The 12,483-nt window shown below is 30.7% G+C and overlaps 1 protein-coding gene across 9 annotated transcripts in view; it reads left to right on the top strand.

Annotated features, from left to right (window-relative positions):
* The window catches only part of LOC123754059 (formin-2), a 52,988-nt gene extending 46,410 nt beyond the window's left edge, over positions 1 to 6,578 (top strand). For all 9 annotated transcript variants that reach the window (XM_045736210.2, XM_045736206.2, XM_069307456.1 and 6 more), the window contains 2 exons: positions 2,812 to 3,015; positions 4,364 to 6,578. In XM_045736210.2, the coding sequence (XP_045592166.1) occupies positions 2,812 to 3,015; positions 4,364 to 4,546 (387 nt within the window). In that variant the 3' untranslated portion in view covers positions 4,547 to 6,578. The remainder of the gene's footprint in view (positions 1 to 2,811; positions 3,016 to 4,363) is intronic.
* Positions 6,579 to 12,483: the final 5,905 nt, after the last annotated feature.

Raw genomic sequence — 12,483 nt, forward strand, 5'->3', positions numbered from 1 at the left:
TGCTTAGCCTTTTAAATGCCTTCCCTAGAAATTACAAGTTGGGTTCCTTAGGAATTGTGTAAAATTAATTTTTCATAATTTTTTAAAGAATACTGTAATTGAAATTATTCAACTATTATATTAAAGAATTTATAGATTGGGTATAAATTGCAATGTTTTAATGAATTTATCATCAATATGAAAATGATGGCTACTGTTTGGTGATCAGTCTTTTTGAATCTTTGGGGGATTTCACTATACCTTGCATTTTTTAAAATTAAAAGCAAAATATTTGCATTTATATTATTTAGCATTTCTGTAGCCAACGTATACTAGTGACCCAAGGTTCATGTTGCCGTCATTGGTAGAATTCAGTAAGGTAACTTCAATTTTGTTTGTTCTGCTATTACCTTAAAGCTTCATGTTGGTGAGAAATATGGTGTGCTTGATGCCACCACCAACAGGGTGCGTCACATACCCATGTACATTGCAACCTTTAAGCTTAAGGTTGCCATGGAAGAGTTATTTTCCTTTCTCATTAGGTGGAAAGTGCATTTTATTGTTTGCATCTTTAAACCATTTAAATGCAAGTATTACCTCTTGTCGCCTTTGCCATGCAGCCATTATTATTTTTAAGCCTTTGTATTTGCATTATTTATAGTCTAAAATGAAGGATTCTGATAAACTTGCTAAATTAGTTGTCATAAACAGCTGTATTTTGTAAATGAAATGCTATTACTTGGAATACCTGCCTCATCAGTTTTTATTTTTTTGCCCTTTGGTTATATTAAACACTCGGTCTCTCCTGTCCTTGTTTACCCGGACTACATTTTTTCCCTCCGACAGTGATAAGGAGTAAGTATGTAAAATTAGACATTTCTGTGTTAAGACGGTGTGTGTGAAAATTAACATTGAATTACTGATGCAAGTTAATTATTGGATGTATCTGAATAATGATTAAAATAAGAAGCAAACACTTAAGTATGAGTGTGGTGGTTATTTATATAACTGTTGTGTGTTATCTGATTTTGATGGATGAAGCTGCTCAGTTTAGCCTCTTTAATGGTTTCAGTTTTTCAGTTACACTCTGGTGGTGGCCTTACATTTTGTATACATATATAATGCCTCTTTCATTTATGCTTTTCCCTAACATTCATGGCTCACGGGAATAAACCTGTTTAGACTACTGTATTTGCTAAATTTTATTGTGCATCAACACGACATTCACTTTCATTATCTTCATGTAACTGTATCCTGCAACTTAACACGTTTGTTACATCCTACTTGTACAGTACTTGCAGTACAGTATTTAGGTGATCTTCTACTATGTTTTGTCTAAATGGCCTACACTTTTTCACACAAGTAATCATTCTTGTTTGTTCTCCAGTTGTCTGTGCTACATTTAAAACCTTATTTTGTATATCATGTATTTAATCTAGTTCTTTCACTGCTATTTGCATTCTCATCACTGGGGAAGCTGTTAATCATAGAGCTCATAATTTCAAGAGCTTACAGCCAATAATTTCAACAAGCTTCATTATGTTATTGTAGTAAATATTTGTGCAACAATTTTCTCTTAAAATATCGGCTCCCATTCCCCTATATTTGCTGCTTGATGAGAGTATCACAGTTTGCTCCTCTTTCAACGCGTTACGAAGATACTTTTAGATTACTAAATATTAATAAGAATAATTTACCTGGATTGTTTTTGTACCTTCTCTGTAAATGTTTTAAATGCTGCTGTAATGGCAGTGTTGTTAACATTGAATACAGCTTTGCTTTACAAATAATTTCTTAATGCAATAATATATACAGCCACGGAGAACATTGCATTGCTATACAGGGTGTTCACATGAAACCTTTGTTGCTTCAAATCACATTATTCCAACAAAAATTTAAAGATACTTTGATCGCTTAAAACAAACAACCCACTTCAATATATATATGTGTACTGTACCCATGCTAGGTATATTGAAATGTTCTTAAATGCAAATTGAAAATAATTTTAACTATTGATTTGTGTAGAATCCTGTAGGTAAATAATGTAATTTGAAGCTGTGGAAGTTTCATGTGGAGAGACAGTATATTATGTTATATCTGTAATCCAGACACTTGGTCAACTTGACTTATAACAAACTTTAAAGTATTTATGAAACATTTTATTTTGTAGTTTTTCTTCTTGGCACCCATACTCTACTTAACTTGGGGTATTTACTTCTTGCTTGACATGGGGTATTTACTTCTTGCTTGACATGGGGTATTTACTTCTTGCTTGACATATTACACGAATGTTTGTTTACTCTCCGTACTTTACATGGGTAATTTTTGTTATAGCTTTGATCACCAATCCTTCTAAGCATACAGTAACGTGAATACTTTCTTAACACTCGGTGAAGTAGGATCATTATAGCTCCTTCATACATTTTACCAATTCATCTCAATTACATGACCATTGTAATATTTTTACCCTCCCCTTCCCCCCATCCTGTTCCTTTAAACCTCAAAATTCTTGTACAGATGTGGTAAATGCATATATTGTACACCTTTCACATTATCTACTGGCACAATTGTTGTATCCATCCAGCCCTTTAATGACATTATATATACATTATATAGATATTAATATAATATGATCTAATATAAAACAGCCAAACACAAATGCAGTCAAGTGACTTGCCCTGAAAATTTGCATGGATATGCTTTGTTTGTGAATATGCTTGTGTGTATAAAATTGATAGCATCAAAATACAATCATAATAGAATTCACTGTTTAGTTTGCTTACTGTCCTGTCTGTTAAGGGCATAAGCTCAGCTTACTCTACCTATTTTCAGAGCATGGCAGCAGCCCAGCAAGCTCAGAAACTAGCTTATTCCCAGCAGGCTTATCAACAACAACAAACTGCTCTATACATGCAGCAACAGCAGCAGTTGTATCTCCAGCAACTACAAGGGTACTATCAACCTCATGCTCCACCCCCAGGCGCAGGAGCCGGACAGGTACCAGGTCTGCAGCCTGGCCAGAATGTTTTGATTATGGTAAGCTATTTGTATCTTTATCACAAACTTCTCCTTTAGTTCTTGTATTAAGCATGCATTTTTATGACATCAAAATTGTCATGTTCCCTGTGTGTGTGGGGGGGATTGGGGGGATTTGACATTGGTATTAGGGAGGGAGGGAGTGAGGGGGAATAGGATGCACATAATTAGCTTTGAGATTTTGGTTTTCATTTAGCTTACACTGTGTAGTGTTTGTGTTGATTGATTAACTTGATTTATGTACACAGTCAAAAACGGTACTGTTTAGGGGTACTGTATACAGTAATATGTACACCTTTTGCATGGTGCTTATCTATCGGTGACTACAGGAGAAACAAGATTTAACTTTCTACGCCTCTCCACCTAGCCGTTTATATCTGGCATGCTAATTACATCAGTATTGGATAAAAAAACTTGAATATTTGTGTGTATGTAGGTAATGCCACATAAAGTATAATCTTTTGTGCAGTGAAAAGGTTAATCTTTCGCTGCAGGTTGTTTAACCTGCAACAATGTTAGCTTGAATATTACCTTTTGTGCTTTGGCACACTTGTTAATAATCAGTGCAGTTATCATAATTTAGACTATTATTGTCTGAATTTTACACTGATGATGCTAATAAGGGTAAGAGCTCGATATGGATGTAGTGGAATTGACCTTGACCCCATGAAAACATCTCATCTTTTTCATGATTACGTTGATATGCCAATGTGGTTGTCATGGTATAAAAATCATTCTACTGTACCGATTATACTCGTCCAGGTTTCTCAAATATATAATTGCAATGACGTATACCATTTTAACTAATTATTTGAACATCTTAATAAATAGACCAATAAACCCTATGTAGTTCCTTTATGATGATTGATTGAACTAGGAAACTTCATTTCAACCACGTTGTGAAACTTGTTACGTAATTGGTATGTATATGCAATTATAGTGGAAATTGATACATAATATACTTGGATTCATTCATTTATACATATCAATGCAACAATGGGTTGTCTACATATCAAAAGTTCATTGAATGTCATGCTCAGGGTAGTGTTGATGACAAGAGTTGGAACTCTTGGAATCCCTGTGCGATATATGGATGAGAAAGTACTGGAGCAAGCACAGTTCCATGGAAGATTTTTTTTTTCTATATTTAGAGCCACTAGCATGCATAGCATGTTGGAAAGGTTTTAATTATAAAAGTATTCAGTAATGTGGATAGCATAATTCACAATACTGTATAGTACATAGACTGAAGATAGAACAGTGGATTAGCCCACAGTCAAGCAGCTCTTGAGAGGTTGTATGAACTGTAAACCTATCTTGACAGTACAGTATTCTATTTTTGTTTCAGAATGGATATGACTCTGGGGCCCGTTTTGATGGCATTGCTCAACCCTCCATCCCTCCACCACCACCTGGTATTGCTCCTAATGCTGCTCAGTTGGCTGCTGCATCTGGGACTCAGGTGTCAATGAGCCAGAAGAAGGGTTCCTTTTTAAATGGTGGTGCAGGTGGAGGCTACACTTTCTTTTAAGTAAAATTTAAAGGAGAGCCCTTTTAGTGAAGGTGTATTGGTTTCATATTAGGTCTGCAGTTAGCAAAGCAAATGACACACAGGGTTGCAAAAAAAAAATTACTAAATACGATCTTTGATATTTAATAGCGGGTTTTTCAGTATGTTTATGTTCAACTAAATGTGTGTATGTGTACTTTTTTTTTAAATGGATAATCAGTTAGTATACAGAGATTTAGTTCCTTTAAATATTGCAAATATTTGAGCGATTGAATTTTAAAGGAGGTACCCTTAGAAAGTAAGAGTATTAGAACAAGTAAAATTGTTTCTACAATTGGAAGGAGTGTGGAGCCAGTGCCTGTGTTACCGTAGACCTGTATGTGGCATATCAGGTTAACAGGTTAATATCTTCAATGTCTCCCCTTCTATATCCCCTAGGGATTCAAACTGTCAACCCTCTAGACACTGATTTGATTAACCTGCATGCATATTTGTGTATAGCGAGATAAAGTTGACTTTATGGTCTGAAAGTAGTCAGGCACCCTAAGGGGGGTTTCTTTGGTTCAAGTGATATTTGGCGTCGCTGCCTGGATTTTAGCATGCTGTTTAAGTCTCGGAAGTTAGAAGGGTTCAAAAGGTTTAAGTTTTTGTTGGAGTCAAATTTGCATTTGTATTGATTTTTTGTGAATTATATTTTGGAAGTTGCCTAAAATGTTCAAGACTAGTGATTATTTTCTTGCTATATTTCTGTGGTAACATTTTCTAGTGTAAAAATGCTTTCAATTAAGCAGTGCAGAACGTAACATGACCACACTTGTCTCTGTGTCTCATTATTGTTGTCGTTAATATAATTTTTTTTGTTTTTGTTATCTCGCAATTTTCTTATTTTATCACAGCAATATCGAGTTTAATACTGTACTTCTTTTTTGTCAGATTAGGATATCGTAGTTTGAATAATTGAGTGAAGGTCGTAGTAATATTTTCCAAGATTCTTTCTATATTGAGATAATGAATATTCAGAATGCAGACCCATATTTTCGTAAGTCTGTTCCTTGAAAGTATGAATTGCAGTTATGTTTCTTTGAGAGGCATATGCACATTCTAAATATGATCAACCAAATCATTCAGTTCATTGAATAGTGTCTATATTGTCTCTGTAATGTAAATAATAGTCTTGTTGAAATTAACAGTACATAACATCATATTAAAAATTTGGGCAATCAGTAGGTCTTGTTGCTGTTAAAAAAAAAAAAAAAGTTTAATAGCCTATATTCTGTATAGAAGTAACTGTTGACTTTTAAATTTTGTAAAAGGAATCCTCACTTTTCTACTGTATTTTGAAAGACAGCACATTGCAACCTTTGTTTCATTGATGTATAAAAACGTACTGGCAGTTTTTGTTATATTTTGTGGGTTAGATTCTCGTTTTTCACACCCAGGGTTTAAATACCAACACATACATATTCAATAATATGACAATGATACATACTAATCATGAAGTTGTATGTATGTATTTTTGTATATACATGTATTATGTATGTAAATATAGTAGGAAGTGATAGTTAATTATCTATCATTCCGTTTATTTTAGGGATTCTCTAGTCCAAGAAAAGCACATGTTGTGGACCTTTCAAGAATCCCTTCTCAATTCTGGTCAGGGTGCTCTTGTAAGACGGAGTGACGTGTGAAATCCGTGTGCCAGTGACCAAGAAGACTGAATCATCTGTTGTATTTACTTGCGTGTGTGTGAACATTGCATTGAATATTAGCCCAGTTGCATTGACTAGGATGTGCGCATGGTAATTGTATTGTAAGGAGTGGTTAGAGAAAGTTTTAAGACAGAGGTTATATTCTCTGTTGTTATATAGCTATTCCTTAGTACATGAGTAATGGGAATTTTGTATGCTATGGCATTATTATTCCTGTTTGTATTAATCACTGCTAACTTGATGTATTCTTACTAATTAATAGTTTTGAATCTAAGAAATGTACTATAATCATTAGATATTGTAATTGTATGGTAATTCTTATGAACAATAAAAAAATTGATAACTTATTTCTTTCACTTTAAACATACTTTGGGAGCCGGCGGCTGAATCACTTTGGGAGCCGGCAGCTGAGCGGACAGAACACTGGACGTGTGATCCTGTGGACCCGGGTTCGATCCAGGGCGACGGCGAGAAACAATGGGTAGAGTTTCTTTCACCCTGATGCTCCTATTACCTAGCAGTAAATAGGTACCTGGGAGTCAGCTGTCACGGGCTGCTTCCTGGGGATGGAGGCCTGGTCAAGGACCGGGCCGCGGGGACACTAAAGCCCCGAAATTATCTCAACCTGAAGATATGCTACTTAAATTATTACCGCCAAATGTGTATTATCACGAAAACATTTTGCAACGGTCATTCACAACAGCATCCATAAGTAACCACCTTTTGTAACCAAATTACAGGTCTGTTAAAGTACTGGAACACTTGATCAATTTTTATAAACTGCTTCCACTTTGACTTTTACCTGACCATCATGTTTTGTCCATCGTTGGTTTTGTCGCGTACATGCTCGCATTGTCTTGCCCATCTTTCCTCTTTCCCCCCTCAGCTTTACTTGAATTTGTACACTTCACCAGTGTGAAGTGTACAAGTTCAATCCTTCAACATGCCTAACAATCTGCTTTTTTTTCCAATTTGGTAATTTAATTTTAAATTCCTTTTGGGCTAGTTGGTTCCTAGATGAAATATTTTGTGAATCCGCGTCATGTGACATCACTTATAACTTGGAACTCGTGTATGTTCATATTCACTGGATTCACTCTTCATTATGTTCATTATATAAAATCATCTATATACACTACTGTTTAAATATACATTTCATTCACTTCGAGACAAACTGCCATTAATTATTAACTACCATACTTGAGAAGATCCTAAATGCTCTCATAATATGGTGGTTTACAGCTTGTCTCGTAACGTGTAATTGGTGGTTTGAGTCTCCTAGTGCCCAAGTGAATGAAATGTATATAATGTAGAATTTCTGTAGAAATTTGTGGGGGGAAATGGGTATAAATTTGTGTAGGAAATTGTTGGAATTTGTGTAGGAGATTCTGTAGGAATTTCTACAGAACTTGTGCATAAATACTTCACTACATGATTTCGCTGAAATTAGCTTCTAAAGATATTAGTTTAAAAAAATTTACACAATTTCTAAATTTACATAATTATGTAGAATTTCTGAAAGATAGTGTAAATTACGTAGATATTTTGAAATTATGTAGAATTTGTAGATATTTGCAAAATTTCTATATAATTTCCTACATAATTTTTATTTACAAATTCTACATAATTTTTACATGATACAGTATCTAATTTCTACAAAACTTCAATTTTTAATGTTTTAGAATTTGTGTAATTTCTTACATAAATTCTACAGAATATCTACATACATTTTTAAGGCTATCTTCATAATTTCTACAGGTCATCTACACAGTTTTACAGAAATTCTACATTTTCACAAATTCTACATATTTCTACAAAAATTCTAAATTTCTACACTTTCCAATTTTCTACAGAAGTTCTGAATAATTTCTACAGAAGTTCTGAATAATTTCTACAGAAGTTCTGAATAATTTCTACAGAAGTTCTGAATAATTTCTACAGAAGTTCTGAATAATTTCTACAGAAGTTCTGAATAATTTCTACAGAAGTTCTAAATAATTTCTACAAATTCCACAAATTCTACAGAAATTCTATGTTCTGCAGAAATTCTACATAGTTTCTACGGACATTCTACATAGTTTCTACGGACATTCTACATAGTTTCTACGGACATTCTACATAGTTTCTACGGACATTCTACGTAGTTTCTACGGACATTCTACATAGTTTCTACGGACATTCTACATAGTTTCTACGGAAATTCTGCATAATTTCTACTGGAAATACTACATAATTTCTATGGAAATTCTACATAATTTCTACGGAAATTCTACATAATTTCTACGGAAATTCTACATAATTTCTACGGAAATTCTACATAATTTCTACGGAAATTCTACATAATTTCTACGGAAATTCTACATAATTTCTACGGAAATTCTACATAATTTCTACGGAAATTCTACATAATTTCTACGGAAATTCTACATAATTTCTACGGAAATTCTACATAATTTCTACGGAAATTCTACATAATTTCTACGGAAATTCTACATAATTTCTACGGAAATTCTACAAAATTTCTACGGAAATTCTACAAAATTTCTACGGAAATTCTACAAAATTTCTACGGAAATTCTACATAATTTCTACGGAAATTCTGCATAATTTCTACGGAAATTCTACATAATTTCTACGGAAATTCTACATAATTTCTACGGAAATTCTACATAATTTCTACGGAAATTCTGCATAATTTCTACGGAAATTCTGCATAATTTCTACGGAAATTCTGCATAATTTCTACGGAAATTCTGCATAATTTCTACGGAAATTCTGCATAATTTCTACAAAAAATCTGCATAATTTCTACAGAAAATATACATAATTTCTACAAAAAATCTACATAATTTCTACAGAAATTATACTACATAATTTCTACAGATAATTACATAATTTCTACAGATAATTACATAATTTCCACATTCTACATAATTTCTACTGGAAATACTACATAATTTCTACGGAAATACTACATAATTTCTACGGAAATACTACATAATTTCTACGGAAATACTACATAATTTCTTCGGAAATTCTACGTAATTTCTACGGAAATTCTACTACATAATTTCTACAGAAATTCTACTACATAATTTCTACAGAAATTCTACATAATTTCTACACAAATTCTACAGAAATTCTACATAATTTCTACAGAAATTCTACAGATAATCTACATAAATTCTACAGAAATTCTACATAATTTCTACAGAAATTCTACAATTTCTACAGAAATTCTACAATTTCTACAGAAATTCTACAATTTCTACAGAAATTCTACAATTTCTACAGATAATCTACAGAAATTCTACATAAATTCTACAGAAATTCTACATAATTTCTACAGAAATTCTACAATTTCTACAGATAATCTACATAATTTCTACAGAAATTCTGCATAATTTCTACAGATAATCTACATAAATTCTACATAATTTCTACAGAAATTCTACATAATTTCTACAGAAATTCTACATAATTTCTACAGATAATCTACAGAAATTCTACATAATTTCTGCAGAAATTCTACAATTTCTACAGATAATCTACATAATTTCTACAGAAATTCTACATAATTTCTACAGAAATTCTACATAATTTCTACAGAAATTCTACATAATTTCTACAGAAATTCTACATAATTTCTACAGAAATTCTACATAATTTTTACAGAAATTCTACATAATTTCTACAGAAATTCTACATAATTTCTACAGAAATTCTACATAATTTCTACAGAAATTCTACATAATTTCTACAGAAATTCTACATAATTTCTACAGAAATTCTACATAATTTCTACAGAAATTCTACATAATTTCTACAGAAATTCTACATAATTTCTACAGAAATTCTACATAATTTCTACAGAAATTCTACATAATTTCTACAGAAATTCTACATAATTTCTACAGAAATTCTACATAATTTCTACAGAAATTCTACATAATTTCTACAGAAATTCTACATAATTTCTACAGAAATTCTACATAATTTCTACAGAAATTCTACATAATTTCTACAGAAATTCTACATAATTTCTACAGAAATTCTACATAATTTCTACAGATAATCTACATAATTTCTACAGAATTTCTACAGAAATTCTACATAATTTCTACAGAAATTCTACATAATTTCTGCAGAAATTCTACAATTTCTACAGAAATTCTACATAATTTCTACAGAAATTCTACATAATTTCTGCAGAAATTCTACAATTTCTACAGATAATCTACATAATTTCTACAGAAATTCTACATAATTTCTACAGAAATTCTACATAATTTCTACAGAAATTCTACATAATTTTTACAGAAATTCTACATAATTTTTACAGAAATTCTACATAATTTTTACAGAAATTCTACATAATTTCTACATAATTTCTACAGAAATTCTACATAATTTCTACAGAAATTCTACATAATTTCTACAGAAATTCTACATAATTTCTACAGAAATTCTACATAATTTCTACAGAAATTCTACATAATTTCTACAGAAATTCTACATAATTTCTACAGAAATTCTACATAATTTCTACATAAATTCTACATAATTTCTACATAAATTCTACATAATTTCTACATAAATTCTACATAATTTCTACAGAAATTCTACATAATTTCTACAGAAATTCTACATAATTTCTACAGAAATTCTACATAATTTCTACAGAAATTCTACATAATTTCTACAGAAATTCTACATAATTTCTACAGAAATTCTACATAATTTCTACAGAAATTCTACATAATTTCTACAGAAATTCTACATAATTTCTACAGAAATTCTACATAATTTCTACAGATAATCTACATAATTTCTACAGAAATTCTACATAATTTCTACAGAAATTCTACATAATTTCTACAGATAATCTACATAATTTCTACAGATAATCTACATAATTTCTACAGAATTTCTACAGAAATTCTACATAATTTCTGCAGAAATTCTACAATTTCTACAGAAATTCTACATAATTTCTACAGAAATTCTACATAATTTCTACAGAAATTCTACATAATTTCTGCAGAAATTCTACAATTTCTACAGATAATCTACATGATTTCTACAGATAATCTAAATAAATTTTACATAATTTCTACAGATAATCTACGTAATTTCTACAGAAATTTACATAATTTCTACAGAAATTCTACACAATTTCTACAGAAGTACTACATAATTTTTTCAAACATTCTACATAATTTCTACAGATAATCTACATAATTTCTACAGAAATTCTACATAATTTCTACAGAAATTCTACATAATTTCTACAGAAATTCTACATAATTTCTACAGATAATCTAAATAAATTCTACATAATTTCTACAGATAATCTACATTAATTCTACATAAATTCTACATAATTTATACAGAAATTCTACATAATTTCTAGAGATAATCTACATAATTTCTAGAGATAATCTACAGAAATTCTACATAATTTCTACAGAAATTCTACATAATTTCTACAGATAATCTAAATAAATTCTACATAATTTCTACAGATAATCTACATAAATTCTACATAATTTATACAGAAATTCTACATAATTTCTAGAGATAATCTACATAATTTCTAGAGATAATCTACATAATTTCTACAGAAATTCTACATAATTTCTACAAAAATTCTACATAATTTCTACAAAAATTCTACATAATTTCTACAGAAATTCTACATAATTTCTACAGAAATTCTACATAATTTCTACAGAAATTCTACATAATTTATACAGAAATTCTACATAATTTCTACAGAAATTCTACATAATTTCTACAGAAATTCTACATAATTTCTACAGATAATCTAAATAAATTTTACATAATTTCTACAGATAATCTACGTAATTTCTACAAAAATTCTACTTAATTTCTACAGAAATTCTACATAATTTCTACAGATCTAAATATATTTTACATAATTTTACAGATAATCTACATAAATTCTACATAATTTCTACAAAAATTCTAAAATTTCTACAGGAATTCTACAATTTCTACAGATAATCTACATAAATTCTAGATAATTTCTACAGAATTTCTACAGAATTTCTACAGATAATCTACATAATTTCTACAGTAATTCTACAAATTCTACATAATTTCTACAGGAATTCTACACAATTTCTACAGGAATTCTACACAATTTCTACAGGAATTCTACAGGAATTCTACATAATTTCTACACAAATTCTAGATAATCTACATAATTTCTATAGAAATTCTACA

Source organism: Procambarus clarkii, chromosome 6 (genome assembly GCF_040958095.1).
Source record: "Procambarus clarkii isolate CNS0578487 chromosome 6, FALCON_Pclarkii_2.0, whole genome shotgun sequence".
In the NCBI taxonomy this organism is placed as follows: domain Eukaryota; kingdom Metazoa; phylum Arthropoda; class Malacostraca; order Decapoda; family Cambaridae; genus Procambarus; species Procambarus clarkii.